Genomic DNA, 26,879 nt, shown 5'->3' with positions numbered 1-26,879 from the left:
ACTGTGTGTGTGTGTGTATATACACACACGGCATATATAATTTTTTTTTTTTTTTTCAAAAAACTTTTTTTTTCCTTACAAAACATTCGCTCCATCCCATGCACTTAACCTAAACGCACGTGCACACTCTCTATTTAGAAGAATTTACCACCTTTTGCATCTCTCAGAAAGCAGTCACTCTAATTGCCTGCCACCAGAGGTCAATTACAAAGAGGTGATTCTACTTTTCAATCAGAAGAAAATAAATTGCTTTTGTGTTCTATATTCTCATCCTCTGGCACGCGTTGTGAAGGGAAGGACATGAAGGACTTTTGATTTAAGAACAACTTTGTGCTGATTAAAAATCAGGATATGCTTCTCTGTTTCTACTCAACGAGCCGCTGAAAGGACTCAATGCAACCCATTAAAGCCGAAATTTAAATGACCTTTTTTCTGGTTTCCCCCTGCACGAATCACTGAGTCTCTGTACTTCCCTTTGCAATACAGCTTCTCCTCTCCTGACATACTGCTGGAGGACCCTGCTCCTTCCTCTGTCCAACTCTCCTCCTCTGAAATACTCTGCACTGCTGGAGGACCCTGCTCCTACCACTGTCCAACTCTCCTCCTCTGAAATACTCTGCACTGCTGGAGGACCCTGCTCCTACCTCTGTCCAACTCTCCTCCTCTGAAATACTCTGCACTGCTGGAGGATTCTGCTCCTACCTCTGTCCAACTCTCCTCCTCTGAAATACTCTGCTCTGCTGGAGGATTCTGCTCCTTCCAGTAACTCCCCTCTCCTGAGATACTCTGCACTGTTGGATGACTCTGCTCCTTCCCCTATCCAACTCTCCTCCTCTGAAATACTCTGCACTGCTAGAGGACTCTGCTACTTCCTCTATCCAACTCTTCTCCTCTGAAATACTCTGCACTGCTGGAGGACTCTGCTCCTTCCAGTAACTCCCCTCTCCTGAGATACTCTGCACTGTTGGAGGACTCTGCTCCTTCCAGTAACTCCCCTCTCCTGAGATACTCTGCACTGTTGGAGGACTCTGCTCCTTTCTCTATCAAACTCTCCTCTCCTTGGATACTCTACTCTGCTGGAGGACTCTGCTGCTTCCTTTGACTCTCCTCTCCTGAAACACTCTGCACTGCTGGAGGACTCTGCTACTACCTTTACCTCTCCTCTCCTGGAAGACTCTGCTCCTTCCTCTATCCAACGCTCCTCTTCTGAAATACTCTTCTCTGCTGGAGGACTCTGCTCCTCCTTCTACCCAACTCTCCTCTCATGGGGGACTCTGCTCCTCCCTCTATAACTCTTCTCTCCTCGGGGGGGTGGTGACGTCCCCTAATGCTTCTTTGAAAAACCGCTACAGCCGCTCATGAGCCATTTGGGACAGTTTCATGAGAAAGCTGGCCGCAAAAAACAATACCGGGGTTAGGGCTGATATCTTCAGCCATAATACAGGTAAACCACTTGCAAACCGCAACTTATACATACGTATTGCTGTAAGCAAGTGGGGGTCACTAAATCCACATCAGAAAATACAAACAACAAAAGGTGTATTACATGCTGTTCATAGATACTTAGTCACTATGAGATCCTGCTGCTCTCTACCTCCACCTGTCCAAGTCTCCAAGCAGTTGGGGATTTTATAGAGCAGTAATGGCAACTCTGCACATGCTCAGTTTTCAGGGAATTTCTATGCTGAGCATTTCCTCCCTATCACATCTGAGCAGCCCATATAGAGTCACACATGTGAGTGCATACAAAGTGGTAAATGGCTGCCCACTCCCTTCCTCCTCCTCTGTGCCTACTCAATAGCTAAACACAATGGTGGCGGGACATTACATGTAGATTGATAGAGGCTTCGCCTCTCTCTTATTCTAAGACACAGGCTGGAGGTGAGTGACACAGCCTGTGACTGACAGAAATCCCCACACACCATGTTATTGCCAAAAAATAATAAAGATTTGATTTCAAATATATATTTGTATGACAATTTAAAAGAGTTTATTGATATTTATTTTTACTCTGTATTTCAAGAGCTGTTTTTTTTTAACATGTGACCAGTGGCAGAGGACTAGAAGCTCCTCCGACTTATGTTTTTTTTTTCTATTAAAATAATTACAGTGTCATCCTCCACATACAGAAATAGAAGGGATAATTTCAAACAGTGTGTGTGTTTAGTATCATTAAGGCTGGGTTTACGCATGTCCTGCTGCAGTTTGCAGTCCGGTGCTTCTTTGTTCACCGGTTCAGGTGCATTCCAGGTGCGAATTTTTACCTGAATTCCCACCTAAATCAGACCCAAAAATCCCATAGGACCCTTTCCAGAAACAGACTGAGGATACCCCAAATGGTGTGAATCGGCTCCATTAAAAGCCAGTGCGATTCACATTATGAGAACCTAATGCAAAGAAAAAAAATAGAATTTTTGTAAGAACTTACCATAAAATTATTTTCTCCGAGTCCTCTGACAGACACAGCCACTTCATAGTTTCCTCACAAATGGGTAATGCGCCACCTACAGGAGTAGACTAGGCAGGGAAACTATTTAGAAAAACTTTTCACTAGACACACCCTTAGGGGCTGTCCCCTCAGACATTACCCCAGACACATCCAGCTTACTAATCAGTTTCATAGCAAGCAGTAAAGGAAAGAGACAACCAACCCCAAAATAGAGCTGCGGGGGCTGCGTCTGTCAGAGAAAAGAATTTTACAGTAAGTTCTTTCAAAAATTCTATTTTCTCTTACGTCCTCTGACAGACGCAGCCACTTCATAGTTTCCTCACAAATGGGATGTCCCAAAGCAGTGTAGGCATGAGGGGTGGGAAGAAACACAACCAACTAAAAACGGTAACGATCCATCAAGGCCAGAAAAAAAACGTAGCCAACAGGGCAACATAAGCTCAATGAAAATAAAAAACTGAGACCGCAGTCCCAGCAGGGAAACCTAGGTCCAGTCCTAACACAAGGCAGCAAGAAACTGATTCGTAAGCTGGATGTGTCTGGGGTAATGTCTGAGGGGACAGCCCCTAAGGGTGTGTCTAGTGAAAAGTTTTTCTAAATAGTTTCACCGCTTAGTGTACTCCTGTCGGTGGTGCATTAACCATTTGTGAGGAAACTATTATGTGGCTGCGTCTGTCAGAGGATGTAAGAAAAAAAAAAAAAAACTTTCTGCATGCAGCTCCCCCTTGTACTTACCTGAGCCGGTCTCGATGTGCACAAGAACAGTGGTTATATCTCACTCTGCACTGGACAGGGTATTGTTTAAAGGTATACTTAATTTGCTGCAATTAGTGAAACAAAGATAGAGCCATACCTGATTGTGGATTAAGGGAGTCGCACTGTGAATTGTACATTTGCACATATTCCTGGTGTCGCCGGATCATCTGCTGCTTGGTGCCGTGAGTGGACAGGCCGACGACCTTCAGCCTCTTCCGTAGGTCTCGTTCTGACAGAAGGTTGTACACCACTTTGGTGATGGGCCTCCGTTTCTGTACAGAACTGCATTTGTTAGGAGAAACAAAAAAAGTATAATAAGAGTAAGTACTGAAACTCCATTATAGATATTCTCTATACCTCTAGCTCAATATTCTTTATATAAGGTTATGTTAGGAATGGCGGTAGATGTGGAAGGTACCCAACTCCCAAGATACTAGCCAAGTTCAGTAAACACTCTGTTATTCTGCTGGGAAATTGATGGAACTCTGCAAACTTCTTGTGTACAGTAAATATTTATGGCGTAATGTAGAGTTCTGTTTGAAGGAATCTGATCTACACAGATATGAGCAACCATTGAAGCCAGCCCTTAAAAAACAAACACACTCTTTCAGCCATGGAGCCTTTTTCTATACTCAGGAAAATCAAGCAAGTTTGCAAATGTAACTGTAAATCTTTTTCTTGTTGCTGCTATAACTTAAAAAAAAAAAAAAATCTTCTGCTAAAATTAAAATTAAAACTTGAAGTTTGTTGCTTTGGGCAATGGCGCTAGGCTTCATAAAAACTGGGCGTTTAGCCCTGGTGCATGAGGATCGGGTGTTTAGCTATAGCTGGAAGGTACACATGCACTAGCTCCAATGCCGGCAACCGATAAAACTCTAGATTAAGTATACTGCTGAGGAACTTGGGTAATTGCCCATGTAGCACTGCCCCCTAGAGGACTGCTGGATATAACACTTTCTGGATTCCCCTGGGTTACCTGTAGCAACTGCTTGCAGAAACGCATCACTTTAAGTCCTTGGCTCAGTCAATGATCAGTCCAGGGGATGTGAAGTTTTATTTGGAACTGGGATAGGAGAAGGGATGAGTGGGATACTCCAACTAGTAACTATTCACAGTATTGAGGACATCTGACTTAAGGATGCGGCAAGGCCGATATTTCACCCTGCCGCTTGAATGAAGATAGAATAAAGGTTCCTGCTAGTATTTATGTTAAGTGTTCTAACTTGGCACCCCCTTTCTCTCTATCTCTGTGTGCTGACACCTGTCCACTGACTCTACACTCTGGACATAGCTCCAGAAAAAGAGAAGGGGGGTAGGATGGGGGACAGATGAAAGGGGGTGCCTGACGGGAAGGAGGGGAACCCTGGGGTCTGACCGTCCCAAGGAGGGGACCACGTCCACCTCAAAACCCTCCAGGGGGAGAAGCGGGACAGCTACTCACCATCCAGGAACCAGACGGGCACTGCTCCAGACAGAACCCCTCGCCATTAAAATGGGGGCCTGTCAGCCAGCAGGAAGGCTGCAACTCGGGCCTAGACACGGTCGAATGCGACCTCGCAAGGCGTTTAAGTCGCAGGCCAGCCCCCGTCCAGTGGGGCTAGGTCGCGGCTGACCTAGCGCGGAGCTGAGGTCTGCGCACGCCTGCTGGCCAGACTGGGGTGACCACTGGATCTAGACTATCCAGCCTGTCGCCCAGTCCGGCAGATGATTGTAGATCTCAGCGGAGAAAAAAAACTGAGAAAAAAATTTCTATCTAAAAAGAGATCCCAACAAGGAACTAGGTCCTTACTCCTGACTAGGCAGAAAAAAAAACCTATTAAACTATAAGTACCTATTGCAGAGAGAGGGAGTATACCTCCCCTGGGACTGCCCATGTAGTCCAGGTTCAGGTGTAGCCAGATTATTTTTCTGCCTAGTGTCCTACTCCTGTAGGGGGCAGTATAACCCAACGGTTATGAAGATCAGGAGCTGTGTCCATCAATGAACGAAAGAGAAAGTACATTTATTTATTTAAAGCTGTGCTTCAGTGGTTGCTCACATCTCTTCAGATATATAAAGCATTTGCTTTTCTATTCCTGACCGTCACTGACGAGCACCTACCACATTACACTGCCAAGTTCAATCAAGTTCTGCCAGGCAGGGAGCGTATGCAGTGAGGCCGTCAGACCTCCCTCCCAGTACGCAATGTTTATCTGATGACTGAAGGAATGTCGTGGTCTGGGTTTTGCTTTGCATAAAAAGAAAATAAGTGGAAATCACAACAGGCTGCTGAAAATTCAATTACCTTAAAATGCTATAAAGGTGTGGGAATATTAATACATGTGTTTTTACTTTGCTGTACCATTACAGAGAAACGGTGATACATCAGCCAGAAGTCAGCGAGTGCCAGGAAATATACATAAATAGAGACTGTGGGTAGATACCATTTTCTCAGCTTTAGGCTGTGGGCTTATGAGCTGTAAAGTATATATGTGGCCAGGCTAAGGACACATAAGAATTTACAGATCTTTAGCAAGCAGTGAATGTGCTTTAACATAAGCTCTCACTGACCACTGGAGCTGCAGGCATTTTGGAGCAATTCAGCCTCAGAGTTTACAACAGAAACACTTAATTTCAGCAGCTCAGTTCTCCCTCTGCTTTCCCATCCCAGCACTTAGACTAGGCTCACACTAGTCAATGCTCTGAAAAGTGATCCGCAGTGCATTGCTTTTCAAGGAGTTGCCAAGCGGCCGATGTGAGGCATTCATGAGGCGATCCTGTGGTTTCCTTATCTTCCGATAAGATAGAGCAAACCCCATTGACTTGAATGGCAGAGTTTGAACAAAAATGCCGCTTGTCAACTCAGTATGTCACTTATATTGATGCAGCACAAAGCATTTTGACCAGGGTATGTGAACAGCCTCCTCCAGCTGTTTAGCCTTTAGGTGGGCAGCCAGTTGGCGGTAAAACCTTGGCTCAGCCGGCTGTATTTACTGCCACCCCAGCTCTGACTCCGCAGCTCAACTCCCCATGCCTCCCCTTGCCAGCTCTGACTCTGCAGCACAGCTAAGGATCCTCTCCTTCAATGGAGTGACTCAGCAGCTCAGCTCCCTCCCTCAGCAGTGATTCAGCAGAGGAGCAGTGTGAGATGAGCTGCTGAGGCACTGCAGAGAGGGGGCAGCAGTTGTAGCTAAGCTGCTGCGTCACAACAGGGAGGGGGCAGCAGTTGTAGCTAAGCTGCTGCGTCACTGCAGGGAGGGGGCAGCAGTTGTAGCTAAGCTGCTGCGTCACTGCAGGGAGGGGGCAGCAGTTGTAGCTAAGCTGCTGCGTCACTGCAGGGAGGGGGAAGCAGTTGTAGCTAAGCTGCTGTGGCACTGCAGGGAGGGGGCAGCAGTTGTAGCTGAGCTGCTGTGGCATTGCAGGGAGGGGGCAGCAGTTGTAGCTGAGCTGCTGTGGCATTGCAGGGAGGGGGCAGCAGTTGTAGCTGAGCTGCTGTGGCATTGCAGGGAGGGGGCAGCAGTTGTAGCTAAGCTGCTGTGGCATTGCAGGGAGGGGGCAGCAGTTGTAGCTAAGCTGCTGTGGCACTGCAAGGAGGGGGGAGCAGTTGTGGCTGAGCTGCTGCAGCACTGCAGGGAGGGGGCAGCAGTTGTAGCTGAGCTGTTTCGGCACTGCTCGGTACGGCAAGCAGATAAAGCTGTGATCTGTTGGGAGATGGGAGCAGAAATTTTAGCAATTAGCTTTACACATTTGATTTTAGCTACTGGGTTTACCTCAACTTTAAAAACAGCAAAAAAAAAAAACAGACAATGTAGTTTTAGAAAAAAAAAGGGTTTTAAATTAAATGAGTTTAGCTTATTAGGACTCCCCCACCCGTGCATTAATGTGCTGTAATGAAATGGATTATTGAATTGTGGATTGTGTTTGCTTTCATATAAGTGGTGTAATTAGAACGTTCTCTGACAGTGCAACAAATCAATCCAGGGAATCTGGCACAAAATATAAAAGGATGTTTATAACTCTGCCAAGGATCTTTCACAAATTGCACTTCATTAGGTGTTCTTTTTTTACTTTCATACAAGTTTAAAGCTGAACCCCCAGGGCACAACAACTCTCAAATATATTCCTCAATAGACACAAAGGATATACTGAAAATCAAACTTTGTGTGTACTAAATGCCTCTGCAAGCTCAGGTATTACATTGTAAAGAAGCAGTAACATCATCACTGTGCTAGTCTGTGCAGAGTGCTGGGCTGTGGGAGGGACCAAAAAGGCCTCAACCACTACAGGAGGGGGGGGGCGGAGACAAGACCAGTCTCCCTGCACAAGGAGAGAGAGCAGCAGTGAGCGGTCTTTATTACAGGAAGTCTCACACTGGATTACTGCACAGATCTGGAAGAAATACACCGAGATTCAAGAACACACTTGATGAATAGCTTTAGAAAATATTAGCCTATTTCTGGTAAAAACAGGCAAATTACAAGCAGAATAAACTTCCGTTTTAAAGCACAATGCTAAAACAATGCTAAAGGGTTTAAGTGGACCTTAAAAGGTATTGTAAAGCGGAAAAAAAATAAAACCACTATACTCACCTTCTCTGTGCAATGGAATTGTACAGAGTGGCCTCCAACCTCTTCTCAGGTCCCTCGCCAGTACTCCTGGCTCCTCCTTTCTGTCCAGTGCCCCCATGGGGAGCCGCTTCCCATGTGCTGAGTCCATTGACACAGACAGCAGGACGCGGGACTCGCAACCCCCCCCCCCCCCCACGGCTTTGATTGACAACACTGGGAGCCAATGGCTCCTGGTGCCCCAGCAAAGCGAGCCAGTGAGAACCGGAAGTAAGGGGAGAGAAGAGCTGCAGACATGCACAGTACTGAATTGAACAAAGGCTCAGATAAGTATGAGGGGGCCAAACTTAAAGTGGAGTTCCGCCTCCCCCTCCAAAAATTAAAAGTCAGCACCTACACATACTGTACACATACTGTAGCTGCTGACTTTTAATATTAGGACACTTACCTGTCCTGGAGTCCAGCAATGTCAGCACCGCAGCCGGTGTATCCATCGGCTGTCAGGTGCTGCCACCGTCATTGCCGGTAAGGGAACCCAGCAGTGAAGCCTTGCGACTTCACTGGCGGGTCCCTACTGCGCATGCACGAAGCGCGCTGCTCAATCCTATTGGCTCGGTGGCAGAGGAGGGGGGCCGAACTTCCGAGGGACGACGCCACGGCACCGTATCCCGGAAGTGGGGGAAGGTACCCGTCAAAAACAGGTACCCCCCCCCTGAAAGGTGCCAAATGTGGCACCGGAGGGGGGGAGGAAACAAAAGATCGGAAGTTCCACTTTTGGGTGGAACTCCGCTTTAATGCCTAAACATTTTTTACCTTAATACAAGGTAAAAAATGCATTAAGGTAAAAAATGTTTAGGCTTTAGAACCACTTAAACTCAAAAGTGAAAGTGGCACTTATTTAACTTCTTGCACCCATCCTCATTTAGACTTGCGGTTAGTTCAACTGTGCATTTTTACCACCCACCAACTGACCCCCTCCCCTTAAGCTGCAATAGGCAGTGAACGGGGGCGTTTCCATGCCATGGCCGCAATGTTCTGCTTTGTGCCCACAGCAAAGTTGACCCGACTTGAAGCGATTGGCAAGCCCACCAAATGCTACACAAAGTCGATGGGGAAGCACAGCAAGCGCCCCATACGTTTTTCAGCAAAAATGGGGTTAAAACAGGCGGTGAGGTGTCATATCGCTTCCTGACCACCTGACAGTGGCCTCTGGAGCACAATCAGAGCGCAGATCGGGGTTCAGAGGCAAGAGAGATTAGACGCATGTCTAAATTTACCCCAACACTTTTGGCTTTATTTTTTATGGGGAGCGGGTAAATTTTTTGACAGGTACCCACTCCCACTTGCTCAATTCTCACCAAAGCGAGAATGATATGCACTTGGGCACTCCCATGCCTGCAGCCTCCTGGGACACATCACACATCCTGGGTGGCTGCAGGACGACCAGACAGAGCCACAGCGCTGCACGGCCTCAAACATGAGCACTGCAGAGCCAGACATGATTCCTCAGGAAGCTCTATGTCCAAAATGGTTGCAATGGAGACCCACAGTGGTAAGAGCCACCGCCTGAGAGAAAACAGCACTGAATCCCAGGGCACTAGAGGGAAAAAAAGGACTGAAGTTCCTTTTTAACTGCTCGTTATATTTAGGGGTGCACCCTCCAGCACTGTGACCCTGCCTCCCACCTCTGTTCACACTCCAGCCTCCTCACCATACAGTTAAGGGGTTCACAGCCCTGCATTATATGTGATGATGCCAAGGCTGCGCCCACAGAGCAGACCTTCGGTAGAGGAGCAGAGCACAAGAGTAGGGTGTGAGGTTAGTGGTAGAACCTGCTCTGTAAGCTGTAACCGCCTCTGTTCACACTCCAGCCTCCTCACCATACAGTTAAGGGATTCACAGCCCTGCACTGGATGTGATGATGCCAAGGCTTCGCCCACAGAGCAGACCTTGGGCAGAGGAGCAGAGCACCGGAGTAGGGTGCGAGGTCAGTACCCCCCCACAAGGGAGTGGGAAAGCCCTCTGCAAGATTGCATTTTTTTTTTTTTAATTCCTGGGGTTGAATTTTAAAATATCATTAATCCAATATGATTAATGCTGTACAGAAAGAAGATGAAGTGGTCTGGGTCATTTATTCCATTATCAGATTTTACGCTTCAGAAAAACTTCTTTTCCAGCTGCAGCCGACACAAAATGTCATTGACAAATGCACAGAAGACCCGGAGTCCTTGTGATGGCATTTCTCCTTGCTTATCAACAAATATACACTCCCATCCTGACATGAGAGAGGACTATTTCCTCTACAAAAAAAAAAAAAAAAAAACCAGAGCAGGCATAGTCATTATCCGAATGCACGGGACGACGGATCACCTGTGTGCATTCAGACAATCTGTCCTCTAGCTAGCTTAGCATGTCTGTTCAATAAATCAACTGTCTGTATACAAGAAGCACTCTGCTCGAGCGCTCCGTATGTCTTCTTGGCTCTTCTGTCTGTATTGTGACAGATGAAATGTCATTATCCCCTGACAGGAACAGGAGACGAAGCAGAGAGGTTGCTGTATTAAAACATAATAAATAATTTGGTGGAATAAAAAAAAAAAAAAAAAAAAAGGTAGAAAAACACTTTTGTGGTGCTGGGTGCAGAACCTACAGCCCTACTGCTATTCCGCTTATATAGGGAACCAAAAGTCCCCTATGTGATACTAAATAGTCATGACAGCTTCTCTTTAGACCATGGAGGTCTCCCCTGCCAAACATTGAAGATAATGGAGCAAATCACATTCCATTAGCTTCTTCCCTGGCCCACCTCTGCCAGGCACACGCAGACCTCAAGGGGGTGGAGGAGGGGTACTCTGCCAGGCACACGCAGACCTCAAGGGGGTGGAGGAGGGGTACTCTGCCAGGCACACGTGGACCTCAAGGGGGTGGGGGGGACTCTGCCAGGCACACGCGGACCTCAAGGGGGGGGGGGACTCTGCCAGGCACACGCGGACCTCAAGGGGGTGGTGGGGGACTCTGCCAGGCACACGCGGACCTCAAGGGGGGGGGCGACGACTCTGCCAGGCACACGCAGACCTCAAGGGGTTGGGGGGACTCCGCAAGGCACACGCAGACCTCAAGGACGGGGAGGGGGGGATGATGCCAGGCACACGTGGACCTTAAGGGGGGGGGGGGGATAGGACTCTGCCAGGCAAACGCAGACCTCGGGGGGGGGGGTGCTGCCAGGCACAAGCAGAACTCAAGGGGGGGGATGGGACTCTGCCAGGCAAACGCAGACCTCGGGGGGGGGTGCTGCCAGGCACAAGCAGACCTCGGGGGGGGGGGGGGACCTGCCAGGCACACGCAGACCTTGGGGGGGGGGGACTGTCAGGCACACGCAGATGTAAGGGGCAGTTTGAAGACTCCAGCCTTAGATGATCTCACACATATACTGTATACTTGGCTATGAGGCTCAAGGCATCCGAAGTGCGCTGCTAATCTTCAGAAGGAACTTTAATATATATATATATATTTTTTTTTTTTTTTTTTTTTTTAGGGGACTTATGTCCACTTTAAAATTTGGTCTATTCATCTCTGCAAGAACTAATTCTAATATAATTTAGTAGTCATTGTGTGAATTGCCAAGGTAGCAATGTGCCAACCTGCCTACAATACTGCAAAGCCTGGCATTTATGGTGGTCAGAATCTCATTTTACATATTCGGTTATTGAGACCTTTAGGAAGCAGCAACAGCCCCGAATTGTCTCCAATAGAGGTCTATATATGTTTGCTGGAAGGTCTAGCGTGATGCAGATTGAGCAAATATTAGCAGAAGGACACTTGCATGCGATGTGACACGTTCGTTCGGTTCTCCGCAGATCTTCCGACTTGTTTCAGATGTGTAATCCCAGCTGCTCCAAGGTAACAGCAGACAATGGAGGGGCTAAGAGCGATCGCCTAAAACACTTAGAACCTACATTTAGATGAAGTAAAAAAAAAAAAAAAAGCAATTTGTGCTCTATTGAACAAAGCCTTTAATAAGAAGTGTATGTCCATTAATGGATTAGCACAGTGTGAGCAGAACTAGAGGAAACGGCGCCACCTTCAGCTCAAAGACAGAGATTGCTGTTCATTTCCACGTCACCCACCAGCAACATCATATCACATCTTTTACTCATGTTTGATGGTAAATGCAAAAGTGAATCACCAAAGCCTTTATTTTACAATACAGGACAAAAAAAAAAAAAAGCAAAGCAGAAAAGTGATTGTAAACCCTTACATATACCAAGTATAGTGACTGTCCTCAGGTGACACAGAGATGATACAAAGCCTCCTACATAAATTGTATCTGTTAATCTGAAGCCTTCTGTGCTCTACATCTGTTCAAGCTCCAGAATTTACACAGCAGTTCTGAGCTTCAGAAGGCATGAGGCAGGGGTCTGAAGTCACAGCATAGAGGCAGCTGAGTGTAATCAGAGACTTGAGTGGAGAGAATGGACCCCTACACAGTCCAATAGGGTAACATGCACAGCTGAGGCTGTCAATCGCCTGCTGTGTGCTGGAGGGCAGGTCAAGGCCATCTCCGAGGATTGGGCGTACAGGCTCATAGTGCAGTTACCTTTAATACATAATAAAAGGTGACTGCACTATGAGCCTGTGTTCTCTCTCTTTCTCTTTTTTATGTTCTATTTTCAGCTTCCAGTAACTGTGTTTTGAAAGCAGCAAGATTTTTGGATTTTGGAATCCCTGGTTTAAACTGACTTTTATCTTTCCCTTTGACCAGGGTAGGGACAAGGGGTGGGCAGGAGGGAGGCGGCTGCCCTGGGCGCATTGGTTTACTGGGGGGAGTCTTCCAACTTTTGCAAGGCTAACAGGAGTAGTGACAGTAGCAGTGATTTTGACAAGAGAGTGACTGCTGGGTGTAGGATCCCCTAAGCTTGCACATCATGAGCGGGGGAGGGGGGCGCAGTTTCGAATTGCCCTGGGCGCTGGATGACCTTGTCCCGGCACTGCCTTTGATTATGGACTTGTCCATGCAGTGACTCTAGGCCAGTGATGACCTTGGCACCCCAGATGTTTTGGAACTACATTTCCCATGATGCTCAACTACACTGCAGAGTGCATGAGCATCATGGGAAATGTAGTTCCAAAACATCTGGGGTGCCAGGGTTCGTCATCACTGCTCTAGGCGTTCGTGCAATCACTAGTTGATGGTGTTTTAGTGCGTCTCCTGGGATTGTCCGGTCAGTCAGCTTAGACCAGTGATGGCGAACCTTGGCACCCCAGATGGAATAGGTTATCAACACTATTGCTATACTTCATATATGTCTAATGATTCATTTTAACAGAATGCTACAGGCTTACCCTAGAACTGGTCTCATCTTCAGAGCTGTTCAGTGAGGATGCTGACTGAACAGGCAAATGAGAGAAAATCAACAAATGTGGATGTAGCGCCCTCCTAGGTAGGTGCTAGGTAAAGGCATTGTTTACTCCATCTGCTTATTAGGGGAGCCTAATCAGTAGTTTTGCCTGTTGCATGTTTCCATGTGTGATTCACTTGGCCTGAGGGAGTGTCCCCACTGTATCCAATAGGGGAGTCTGTTGGACAGTGGAGGAAAACCAGTCAATGACACACAGGCTTTTGTGGCTGTCCCAGAGGGTTGGCAAAGGAGTAGTGGTGCATCCTGGGATTGGTCATAAAAGCCAAGGGCACATGTGACAGGGCGTCTTTGGGCGGAAAGCCAGGTCCCAGGAGAAGGGCGACGGCTGTTTCTCCTCCTGTCAGCATCCTGGTGCTTCCTGGGATTGGTCATAAAAGCCAAGGGCACATGTGACAGGGCTTCTTTGGGTGGGAAGCCAGGTCCCAGGAGGAGGGCGACGGCTGTTTCTCCTCCTGTCAGCAAGGAAGGTGGTTCACAGGCAGTTGGCCTAGTGGACCAGAAGTGTGGTTCTGAGCTAGGAGGTCCAGTGGATGCTGACCAGGGAGTTGAAGGCAGAGCAACCTGAGGAAAAACCGTGTCCGTGAGTACCAGGGAGCTTGCCGGGGGTCTGCCCAGGAAGGGGACCACTCCAGTGAGGGTCAGTGGACAGAAGCTAGCATGCACAGCAAGTGAGAAAAAGGGGGTGCCAAGTTTAGGACCCTGAAAGTTCAACACAACAGGATCAATTTCACTATCTTCACTTCAGTGGTAGAGTGAAGCAGCGGCCTTGCCGCATACTTTACAGATAGATGTCCTCTATATTGTGCATAGTTCAAGTTGGAGTGTCCCACTCATCCCTTCTCCCATCCAAGTTCCAATAAAAAACACAAAAAACCGAATCCCCTGGACTGTTCATTGTCTGACCCAAGTGTTAAAGCAATAGGATTTTACAGACTGTTGCTATGGGTAACCCAGGGGAATCCAGTCTCAGCAGCTCCCTAGGGGGCAGTGCTACATGTATGTGAATGTAAAAAAAAATATGAAAGTCAAATCAAAATCTACTTTTAGGTAAAGAGTAAGTCATCGAGTGCAATCCTGGAAAGTACACTTCACTTTCCCTTTACACAGGATTCCTACAGGAAGCTGGAGAAGCAATTAAAACTGTACAATCTGCACTTAAGATGGGTCCAGAGAATTCTCATTCAACAGCCAAGTAACTTTCAAACACATTAAAGTTCTGTGACAGGAGAGCCCAGCCACCTGGAAGACATTATCCGCCTGGATGAGACCCCAATCCGCCTGGATGAGACCCCGGCTCTAATAGCCAGATTTAGGTGCTGTCATGAGTTGCCACAGGCAGGAAACACGGGACGACTTTTTAATGTCGGGCTTAAAGCGGTGTTCCAGCTGGGGAAAAAAAAAATGAAAGCGGAGTTCCGGGCACAAACTCGATCTTTTTTTTTTTTGTGCCCGTCCACTAGTTCTCCTTCACCTGAAAAGGAATTGGATAGTTAGGTTTTTTTTTTTACTCACCTTGTAATTGAAGATCGAAAATACTCACCTCAGAGTACTTCCTCCCTCAGCGCCGCGGCTCCGCCGTCACTTCCTGTCTTGCGATGATTCCTGGGAGCTGAACGTCATCGCTCCCAGGAATCAATGCGACGGCACCGGCCCCGCTCGTCACTTTCGGGGCGACGCCGCATTCCCCTGCTAAACAGCTTCTTGGCATGCCCAGAAGCTGTGGAGGAATGCGGCGCCGCACCGGAAGTGACGAGAGGGGCCGGTGCAGGCGCATTCTGGGAGAAGAAGACGCGGGAGAAGACGCAGAAGAGGACCGCGCCGGCTTCAGCTGCCCACAAGAGAGATGGCAACGCTGTGGAAGAAATTTTATAAGTGAGTATTTCATCTTGCAGGTAAGTGCGAACCGGGACAGATCAGAGGCTAGCCATTGTGGAATGTACTAGCCCTGACTGTCCCGGGGGTATGTTCATTGAAAAATGTTTTCTGTGCCCGGAACTCCGCTTTAAGGAGGCTACAAATACTGTACAAATCCTGTAGCTGCTGACTTTTAATATATAGACACTTACCTGTCCAGGGAGCCTGCAATGTTGGCACCCCAGCCGATTTTCTGATCGGCTGCCGCCACCAATTGTTCTAAGGGAGACCGGCAGTGAAGCCTTTTGGCTTCATAGCCGGTTCCCTACTACGCATGCACGCTGCGCATTCTAATTGGCTTTGGCGGCAGAGGGAGGAGGAGGGGGGCCGAACTTCTGATGGCATTATCTCCCAGAAGTGGTGAAGGGTACCTGTCAAAAACAAAAGCAGGTACCTGGTCCCCCCTTCCCCCTGGAAGTGGCACCGGAGGGGGGGAGGGGGTGGAAGCAGATGAACGGAAGTTCCACTTTTGGGTTGAACTCCGCTTTAAGGAGGTTGTGGCAATGAATGCCAGAAAGTGGTTCTACAGGCAGAAGGTGTTTTCACCTTAACCACTTCAGCCCTGAAAGGTTTTACCCCCCCCCCCTCAAAACCAGGGCAGTTTTTGCTATTCAGCACTGCGCTACTTTATTTGGCAATCGTGTGGTCATGCTCTATGCTGTATGCAAATTTAATTTTTATAAAAAAAAATTCACGCAAATAGAGCTTTCTTTTGGTGGTATTTGATCTCCACTTTATCTTTGTGATATATGCGGCTTCCCATGGGGGCACTGGACAGAGGGGAGGTGCCTGGAGGCTGGCGGAGGGACCCGAAAAGAGGAGGTTCGGGGCCACGCACAGAGTAGGTAAGTATAGACATGTTTGTTTTTTGTTTTTTTAAATGTACCTTTACAAACTTTAATATGGCTTTAAGTTGTCCCTAGTACAGTGGTCTCATAACTGAAGCCAGGGGACCAGATGTAGCCTTCTGCTTGTTTTTAACCAGCCCTTGAGGCACTATTTCATCCACTGATACCTAAAATGGGGCATAATTCTCTCCAATGACACCAATGAAGGGGCTGTGTTCCTCCCAATGACACCAGCTATGAGGCACAATTTCTCCCAATGACACCAAGGATGGGGCTCAGTGGCACCAACGACGGGGCACAATTTCTCCCAATGACACCAACAATTACACCAATGATGGGGCATAATTTCTGCCAGTGACACCAACGAGGCACAATTTCTCCCAATGACAACAATTACACCAATGATGGGCACAATTTCTGCCAGTGACACCAACGATGAGGCACAATTTCTCCCAATGACACCAATGATGGGGCTCAGTGGCACCAATAATGGGGCACAATTTCACCCAATGACACCAATGATGGGGCACAATTTCTTCCAATGACACCAAGGTTGGGGCACAATTTCACCCAATGACACCAATGATGGGGCACAATTTCTTCCAATGACACCAAGGTTGGGGCACAATTTCTTCCAATGACACCAAGGTTGGGGCACAATTTCTTCCAATGACACCAAGGTTGGGGCTCAGTGGCACCAATGATGGGGCACAATTTCACCCAATGACACCAATGATGGGGCACAATTTCTTCCAATGACACCAAGGTTGGGGCTCAGTGGCACCAATGATGGGGCACAATTTCACCCAAGGACAAAGGATGGGGCTCAAAGACACCCACAATCGGGCACAATTTCTCCTAATAGCACCACCAATGATGGGACACAGTTCCTGCCAGTGACACCAACGATGGGGAACAATTACTTCCACTGAAACAAACAATGCCGCATTCATTTTTCCCATGGACTTCAAGACATTTTCTACTCCCAATGGCTACAGTCCGGCCCCTCTACAGTCCAAAGAACAGTAAACTGGCCATTTTTTTTTTTTAGGAAGATTGGAGACCCCTGTTCTAGCGTATGGGCTGTAAAATTAATGGACTTAAATGCAAAGCTTCCCATCTATCATTGATGGTTAAACAAGGGAGAGTGTTTTAGGGCATAGCAGCAATTCACTAATCTAGGATAGAAGAATGAACATCCAATGCTGCTGAGGCACCCAACGAGGCATTCACAGCTGTGCAATGCAGGGAGGGGTGCTCAACCCCAGCCCTGGAGCCAGGTCGATATCTGTATTCAGTGCAGGAATTACGCTTGGGTGCTACCTGAGAGTCCTGACAATTGAAGTTAATGAACCATTACCTGGCTATTCCATAGTAACTATACAATTAGTCTATTGCAATTGGTTTAAATTTCGGAATAGTTACGAGTAAATTCCGGCCTCCCCCCACCTCTGGCTATGGAAAGCTCTCAGGGTCCACAGCCATGAAAGCAGTTTCTAAAAGTTTATTTAAAATAAAAATAAAAAAACAGAGTTGCCTTTACTTTAGCGCTAATTATTGCCTGCATCCCGCTACAACACTCACTCAGTATAAATCAATTCCTTCCGTTCCCAGACTCTGTGTATACTTTATGAAGAAGTGATTTCTCCTCCTCAGTCTCAGTTTCAAGGAATTCATCACTTTTTTTTTTTTCTTTCGTGCTGATGACAAAATAAGCAAGCCAGTCAGATGAAAGCATTGCTGTCAGCGAGGAATGCCTGCTGAGGGGACCCTTCCACCAATCACAGTGCCAAATTCTGCAAGAGGACTCATACCACAGCCCTTTCCAAACTAAACAGATAATTAGTTTAAAAAAACCTCTTGAGCTTGTCGTTTCCACAGACATCCAGTTATAAGCTACAGGGCTGAGAAAAAAAACTGAATTTTTGTAAAATCTTACCTGTAAAATTCCTTTCTCTGAGTCCTCCGACAGTCGCCGCCATCACCATATTCATCACAATGGGGTATTAGACTTTGCTCCGAAGGAGTAGCTAGGCAACAGAATATGTTAATATAAAAGCTTTAACACATCCCACCCCCAGGGGGTGGTCCCCTCAGTCAATACCCTCCTACTTCCTGTATCCATACCTCAGTTTCAGTGGAATAGCAGTAGAGTATACGACCAACCCCAAAAGAGGGGCGGGGGCGGCGACTGTCGGAGGACTCAGAGAAAGGAATTTTACAGGTAAGATTTTACAAAAATTCAGTTTTCTTACGTCCTCCGACAGTCGCCGCCATCACCATATTCATCACAATGGGGACGTCCCAAAGCAGTGCAAACATGAGGGGTGGGAAACGCAGCCGCGCCCAAGGCAACGCCGCCTCCACAGCAGAGAAAGGAACCTTACCAAAGGAAGGAAACCATCTGGGCAACAGAAGAAAAAAAAAACTTGCTCAACAGAAGCAAAAACCCAGGAAAACAAATAACCCAGGGATAACAACATGTATCCCAAACAGCCAAGGAGCCCATACAAGAGGCTCTAAGGAACTGCCGCACTAAGGACCTTGCGGCCAAAGGAAGCATCTGCCGATGCCTGAACATCCACTCTGTAGAATTTTGTGAAGGTGTGAACGGAGGACCAAGTCGCCGCCTTACACACCTGGGCCACAGAAGCCCCATGACGACAGGCCCAAGACGTACTCAGAGATCTTGTAGAGTGCGCCTTCACAGGCATAGGGGGAACTTTCCCCTTCAAAGCATAGGCCTGTTCCACAGTCTGTCTGATCCATTTGGCAATGGTAGAGGCCGACGCAGCCAAGCCCTTCCGAGGTCCCCCAGGAAGGACAAACAAGTAATCCGACTTGCGGAAAGATTCAGTCGATTTCAGGTAAACCCTAATCGCCCGAACAACATCCAAGGAATGCAGCTCCACCTCCTTCGGATGTTTAGGCTTCGCGCAGAGTGAAGGCAGGACAATATCCTCATTGATGTGAAAATCCGAAACTCTCTTCGGAAGAAAAGAAGGGTTAGGTCGCAATACCACCTTATCTAAATGAAGGACCAGATACGGAGACTTGCAGGACAAAGCTGCCAGCTCCGAAACCCTGCGAGCCGAAGTGATCGCCACCAAAAAAGCAACTTTTTTGGACAACATGGACAACGAGATTTTCCTGATCTGTTCAAAGGGAGCATGTTGCAGCACGGACAGAACAAGATTCAAGTCCCAAGGAGGTAAAGGTTTCCTCCTAGGAGGGACCAGATGTCGCACCCCTTGAACAAAGGTACTAACCAAAGAGTTCGACGCCACAGGACGTTGAAAAAGAACGGCCAGCGCAGACACCTGACCCTTGACCGTAGCCAGCGCCAAACGCTGGTCGACACCCGTCTGAAGGAAGGACAACACCCTAGACACCGAGTAAGTGCGAGGTGAAAACCCCCTGGACTCACACCAGGCAAAATAGGCCTTCCAAGTACGGTGATAGACCTTCCCCGAGGAAGACTTCCTCGCGTTAATCAAGGTGTGAATGACCTCCGGAGAGAGACCCCTATCCTTCAGGACCTCGGTTTCAACAGCCAGGCCGTCAAAGCCAGCGACTGTAAAGCAGGATGGAATATCGGCCCTTGAGACAGGAGATCTTCTCGAAGAGGCAGACGCCAAGGAGCGTCGACCGCCAGATTCACGAGGTCCGCGTACCAGGACCGGCGAGGCCAGTCCGGTGCCACAAGAATCACCATGTGTGGTTCCGAGATCAACCTGCGAAGGAACCTGGACAGCAATTGGATCGGCGGAAACGCATACAGCAGCCGATACTGATGCCACGGGGCTACCAACGCGTCTGACGCGTCTGCCCGAGGATCGCGCGTCCTTGCCACGAACCTTGTTACCTTGTTGTTCAGACGAGACGCGAACAGATCCACCTCCGGAAGACCCCACTTCGCGCACAACATCTGGAAGACATCCGGATGGAGAGACCATTCCCCCTGATCCAGGGTCTGGCGGCTCAGATAATCCGCCTGCCAGTTCTCCACCCCCGGAATGTGTACTGCCGATATCGCCGGGACATGAGTCTCGGCCCAGGAAAGAATGTCGGCCACTTCCCGAGCCGCGCGGGCACTCCCGGTGCCCCCTTGGTGATTGACGTAAGCCACCGCCGTGGCATTGTCCGTCTGAACCCGAACCGGACAGCCGCGCAGTCTGTCCGTCCAAACCTGAAGGCAGAGATTTATCGCACGCAACTCCAGAATATTGATCGGAAGGGAGGATTCCTCCTCCGACCAAGTTCCCTGGGCGGACAGAACGCCCAGAACACCACCCCAGCCCGACAGGCTGGCATCCGTGGTGATCACCGTCCATGAAAGAGGACGAAAAGACTGTCCCCCCGACACCGTCGGGGACTGGAGCCACCACAGAAGGTCCCTTCTGGTGCGATGGTTCAACGAAATCTGGATATCCAGAGATTGCGGACGCCCGTCCCACCTGGACAGGATCTCCGCCTGGAGACCCTTCGTGTGAAACTGGGCAAAGGGAATCGCCTCGAAGGCCGAGACCATCAGTCCCAGACACCGCATGCACTTCCGCAGGGATGAGCACGGAACGTCCCTGAGGGACTGGACTTCTCCCTGAAGAGTCTTGAGTTTGTCGTCCGGTAGGAAGACCTTCGCCTGGACCGAGTCCAGGATCATCCCCAAATAGTGAAGACGAACCGACGGACACAGCGTCGACTTTGGATAATTTATCGTCCAACCAAACTCCTGTAGAGTCTGCACCGTGACGGACAGATCCGACTCCAGACCCTGGCTGGTCGCAGACCGAACCAGAATATCGTCCAGGTACCCCAGGACAGAGATGCCCTGGGCCCTTAACAAGGCTAGCAGCGGTGCAAGCACCTTGGTGAAAACCCGCGGAGCCGAAGCGAGGCCAAAAGGTAACGCCACGAATTGGTAGTGATCCTCCGCAATGGCGAATCGAAGGTACCTCTGGTGACCCTCGAAAATGGGAATGTGTAGGTACGCATCCTTCAAGTCGATGGAGGCCATGAATTCCCCCGGAACCAGGGCAGCCACCACCGACCGTAGAGATTCCATGCGGAACTTGCGGACCCGCACAAAGCGGTTCAGAGCTTTTAAGTCCAGAATCGGACGTACCTTGCCCTCCTTCCTGGGCACGGTGAACAGATTGGAATAGAACCCCCGAAATCTGTCCCGATGAGGCACCGGAACCACCACTCCCTGAGCCCTCAGGTCCCGCACCACTAGGTGCAGATCCCGCAAACGCTCCGGAGACAGTTGAAGATTTGAGGGGAAAAATCTGCTCTCCGGCCGAGAGAGAAACTCGATCTTGTAACCAGATCGAACGATTTCCTGAACCCACCTGTCCCGAACCCGGGACAGCCATGGTTGTGGAAAACCGAGCAAGCGTCCCCCCACCCCAGAACCGGGTGAGGGCGCCCCTTCAGGCCGCACTGTTGTGGGCAGTGGATCCGGACTGGCCGGATTTCTGCTTACCTGTCCACGGCTTCTTCTGGGAGCCCTGACCTTTGAACGGCTTGCCCTTGTAGTGCGACCGAAAGGCACGAAAGGACCCCTGAGAGGGCCGAAAGGAAGCATGCTTCTTCCCGGGAGTCGCCTTAGCCTTGTGGGATTGGGGCAAGAGCGTGCTCTTACCCCCCGTGATCCCCTTTATCAGTGTATCCAAGGATTCGCCAAAAAGGCGAGAACCGTCATAGGGCAGATTGGCTAAGGTCTTGCGCGAAGATTGGTCCACCGACCAACACTTCAACCAAACCAAGCGGCGGGACAACACCGCCACACCGTGTACACGTGCGGCCAACGGGACCATATCCAAGTCCGCATCGCACAAATACATGACACCCTGATGGATTTGATCCACCATGTCCAATGTCGCATGTGGGGCGGAATCAGCCACCAAAACGCGTCTAAGCACCTGCGTCCAACTCGCGACCGCCTGGGCCGCCATAAGGGAAGCAAACAGAGCTTTCAGCATAGAACCCATAATAGAATAGGTATGACGGGCAAGAGACTCCAGCCTCTTGTCCGTGGCATCCCGGAACACCGGGGTATCCTCAGCAGGAATCGCAGTAGACTTATTCAAAACCGGGATCGCGTGATCCACCGGAGGCGGCACGCACCAACGCTCATCAGTAGCGGGCGTGAAAGGATAACGCAGTTTGAACCTACTGGGTACCGCAAAAGGCTTGCGGATATTACGCCATTGTTACTTAACAGCGTTCTGGAAATCATCCGTGCAGGGAAAAACCTGCGATGTTTTGCGTCTTCTCTTTGTCCCATAAGCCGCCAAGGCAGTAGGAGGACACGGCTCATCCTGCAAGCGCAGTGTCTGCTAAATAGAAGCAACCAATTCATCCATGAGTGCAAGCTCTTCAGACGAGCCAGGGGGAGCATTATCCACCCCTTCAACCTCAGCCTCCACCTCGGACCCCACAAGATCCAGGGAGGAACGGGACCCCGATAGGGAGACCCCAGCCACAGCAGCCCCGTCACCATCACCCTCTGAATCAGAGGAAATTGAAACTCTGGGTCTTTTTGAGGATTGAGCAGCCACCAGCATTTGCACCTGAGCCGCAAGGCTAGCCACAATCGCAGCCAAATCCCCCCCTGGGGGGGAAACAGCAGTCCCCTGGCTTCCCACCAATGTGGCAGGAAATTTGCTTTCCTGAGAATCCACGCCCCAAAGTATGTGGAAGAATAAAGGGTTAACTGCCCCTTTAAAAAGCGCAGCGAGCGCAGCCCACCGCACACACACACAATTGCAATGAGACCCCCACAGGGAGAAAGTACAACTTGGGCAAGGATACAGGGATAGGGAGGTAAAAACCTGTAGAGACCGCTGCTGCTTCTGCCTCGATCGGTGGCTCAGGAGAAAAGGAAATGCTGACATGCAGGGCGCTCTATGAAAGCCTATGGAAGGCTACAAGAAAATGGCCGCCATCAGTGTAAACATGCGGCCGGAGCGAGTGCAGCCAAAATGGCGCCGTTTGGCGCCGAAACCGCCGCTCCTCCACCTCAGTGAGGTGATTAAAAAATAACACCATAATGTCATAAAAACATGGCGGACCGCCGCAGCGGTCGCTGTAATGTGCCCCAAACACGATATGATCATGCCCCACAGCACACAGCCAGTCACACATACACAGGCTGATACAGGCAGTGTAGCACAGCACCCCCTCCTTGCAGCCCACCGCATGCAGTCAGAGAGATAGGGAATTTTACAGTGTGAACACAGGCAGGGTTACACAGTCCCAGACTGACACCCCCCAGACAGACAGGTCCCCACACAGATACACTTACCTCCTGGATGGCGTGGGGAACCCCCACAGGCGAACAAGCCGCTACACATGAGGCAGGGAGAGTCGCATCCAGGATGCACAAAATCGGGGTTAAGAAACCGCACAGCGTCCAGTGAGGTAGCCACCTCACCAATCATCCCTGCACCGAACAGGGATGGGTCGTTCACTGTGCCAGGAGCGTTACCTGGCTGAACGCTCGATGGCAGGCCGGGAAGCCACTGACTCACAACCTGCGACCAGGGGGATCAGCTCGAGACCCGACCCGCACGAATCCTCTTCATCAGAAGAACCAACTAACGCTGACAAAAACAACAGCTGAGTAAAGAGAGAGAAAAAAACTCAAACAAAAATCCAAAAAGAGAAAGGCTGAGACAAAATGCCCCAGCATAGAAACATCCAGCTACTCCTGACAAGCTAGACATTGAAACTGAGGTATGGATACAGGAAGTAGGAGGGTATTGACTGAGGGGACCACCCCCTGGGGGTGGGATGTGTTAAAGCTTTTATATTAACATATTCTGTTGCCTAGCTACTCCTTCGGAGCAAAGTCTAATACCCCATTGTGATGAATATGGTGATGGCGGCGACTGTCGGAGGACGTAAGAGAAAAATATCTTTGGGGTAGGAGATTTTTTTTTTTTTTTTAACTCCAGTGGAGGAATTTTAAGAAAAAAGAAAAATAAACCAAAAACAAACGCTGTTATTTTGTAGGACCCCCTTTCACATGAATGGGCTGATCTGGTCTGCCTGAAACAGACAGGCGGACCCGATCGGACCACCCATTGCCCTCTATGGAGCAGCGGATGTCAACGGACATTTGTCTGTTGGCACCCACGACAGCCGATAAATACAGATAGATGGGGGACCCGTTCTCCATCGATCTGCCAGATCAGATGGCAGTCGGGTGTAAACAGACAGGCGGTCCATTTACATCCGATTGCCCATAGAGTAGAGCGGCCATGTGTCTGCATAGGCGGAGCGGACACGGACCAGCCATCCTCCTGCTCAGTGGGGATCAGCAGACAGATTCCCTGCTGAGCAGGTGGACTCCTGGTAGAGTCCGCCCCATATGAAAGGGGCCGAAAGTGTTTTTCCAACATCTGAGCAAAAAAATAATCAAACTGATCGTAAAATTCATTAAATCTAAAGTCTAAAGGGTTTGTAAGAGTCGGTTCACACTGAGGCGACACGACTCTGTACTACTTCAGGGGCGACTTGTGCATTCCCATGTACCACAACATCGGATCGACTTGCATGGACTTCACATAATGGAAGTCTATGCAAGTCGCTCCGAGGTCGCCCCGAAGTAGTACAGGACCCTTTTTCTAAGTCGGAGCGACTTGTGTCGCTATTAGAACGGGTCCTGCAGCAGTCAAGGGACCGCGAGGGAGCGCGACTTGTCAGGCTGATCAAGTCGCCTGACAAGTCGTGCTAGTGTGGACCGAGTCTAAAGGTTCATATTTTCTTTTTAATAAAAATACCAAACTTGTTATACTTGCCTGCTCTGTGCAAAACCAGCCCTAAACTTCCTTTTCTGGGGTGCCCTGTCGGCACTCCTGGCTCCTCCCCTTCATCAGGTGCCCCTATTGAGAGACGCTTTCCATGGGTGCACCCGTGCGGGCGCGCTCCCGGATCCCGCTTCTGCGATTGACACAGAGAGCAGAACTCGGACCCCCCTCCCCGTTCCTGTGTCACTGATTTTGGTTAACAGCAGCGGGAGACAATGGCTCCTGCTGCTACCAATCTATCCAATGAGGACAGAGACAGCGGCTAGGCTCCTACACATCGCTGGAATGGATTTTATGCTGAGCATTTCCTTCCTATGAGATCTGAGCATCCCATGTGATTATAGCGTCCCACGTGTGGATGTAGACAAAGTGGTAAATGACAGTCCACTCCCTCACTCCCTCCTCCATGCCCACTAACCAGCTAAACACAATGAAGGCAGGATATTACATCTTAATTGATGGAGGCTTCACCTCCCTCTTATTCTAAGACATTGGCTGGAGGGGTGTAACACAGCCTGTGACTGGCAGAAATCCCCTCACACCATGCTATTGACAACAAACAATAATAAATTACACTGTATTCAATAGGCTGTTTTTTTTTTTTGAACATGTGACCAGCAGCAGAGGCCTAGAAGCTCCTCCTGCCTGTGTTTCCCTGCACACAGGCTGGGAAAGAGCTGGGTCATGTGACAGCTGTATATTGATTAGGGAAAAGGTAATTTAGATTTTTTTTTATTTTTATTAATAATTACAGCGCCATCCTCCGCAAACAGAAATAGAAGGGACAATGTAAATTGAAAAGTATAGGGGCAAAAACCATAGAAAGGCAAGGTGATAATGTATTTTTGACATGGTGATGTTACAGAGCTTGGGAATTCGTTTATCTTTGAATGACAGTGATCTTCTGATGGTGAGTGTTCCCCATGGAAAATGATCCTGGAGAGGGACCGAAGGGCACAGTTTGGTTAACAGTTGCCGACTGATAATCCCCAGCCCTCACGATGATGCTATGGAGTGTACTGAACATGACACGTTATATTTTAGAACAGCACATATTGCATGATGTAGTCTAATTTGAATTGATTTACTAGGGATTCTTGTGACAGATTTTTGCATTTCTTATATATATATATATATATATATATATATATATATATATATATATATATATATATATATATATATATATATATATATATATATATATATATATTTATATATTTTATATATTTTTTTTTTTTTGTCTTTTGATATGATATCCATTTAGACCCCCCCCCCCCATTTAGACCCCCTCCGAAAAACACTGGATGTGATTGGTTTTTTTTTGTTTTTTTTTGAGTGATATGTTTGACACGGTGATTAAATGACAAGGGAAAGGTGGGTTGCACTTTCCCCTAGATTACTTTTTTTTTTTTTTTTGTCTTCTTTTTTCACTTTTTTCACATTTTCACTATTAAGTATGATTGCAATATATAGTGTCTTGCCTTATTTCACTTCACGGGATGTATATGACTGGGGGTAATGGGGGAATTTATGTAATATGTATTTTGCAAAAAAACAAGGAGTTAAGTGAAAGCCCTGGTGTGAGGGTCTAACACAAACACCATGTTTAAAGTGAGGGAGATCTAGAAAGAGTGAAGGAAAGGAACGAAAGATGTTGAGTTTAGCAGAAAAAAGGGGAATAGGGAAAAATATAAAAGGAAAAGCAGGAGGGCTAAAAGAAAAGTGGTGGAGAGGGAAGAAGGGAAGAAAGGGAGGGAGTAAAGGGGAAGAGAGAAATGAAAAGAAAGAGGAAAGGAGGAAGGGGAGGGGGGGGGAAAGAAGGGGGAAGAGAGGGAAAAAGAAAGAGAAAAAAAGGGTTGGATGGAGAAAAAAAGGGGGAGATAAGAGGGAAAAATAGTTGAGGGCTAATGGGATTTTAACGGTACTTAAATCAACGATGGAAAAACCACCATGTATAAAAATATATAAATTTTATTATTCCATTAAAATAATAAAATTTATATAGGCATCCAAGTGCCTCTCACCTCCTTAAAGGGAGCCTTTATCCGGAACACCCATACATCCCTCCATAATTGCTTATATGCAAACTTGGAGCCAAAAAAGAACTATTTGGGATATCATGATATATT

General features: G+C 48.4%; 1 protein-coding gene across 1 annotated transcript in view; it reads right to left on the bottom strand.

The window, feature by feature from the left end:
- The window catches only part of RAD18 (RAD18 E3 ubiquitin protein ligase), a 506,049-nt gene that overhangs the window by 342,357 nt on the left and 136,813 nt on the right, over positions 1-26,879 (bottom strand). Inside the window, exon 6 of the mRNA XM_082265473.1 lies at positions 3,303-3,487. Coding sequence (XP_082121599.1) covers positions 3,303-3,487 — 185 coding nt within the window. The remainder of the gene's footprint in view (positions 1-3,302; positions 3,488-26,879) is intronic.

Source organism: Pelophylax lessonae (assembly GCF_965119305.1).
Source record: "Pelophylax lessonae genome assembly, chromosome: 8".
NCBI classification, from domain to species: Eukaryota; Metazoa; Chordata; class Amphibia; order Anura; family Ranidae; genus Pelophylax; species Pelophylax lessonae.
This window is presented reverse-complemented; position numbering and strand designations above follow the sequence as displayed.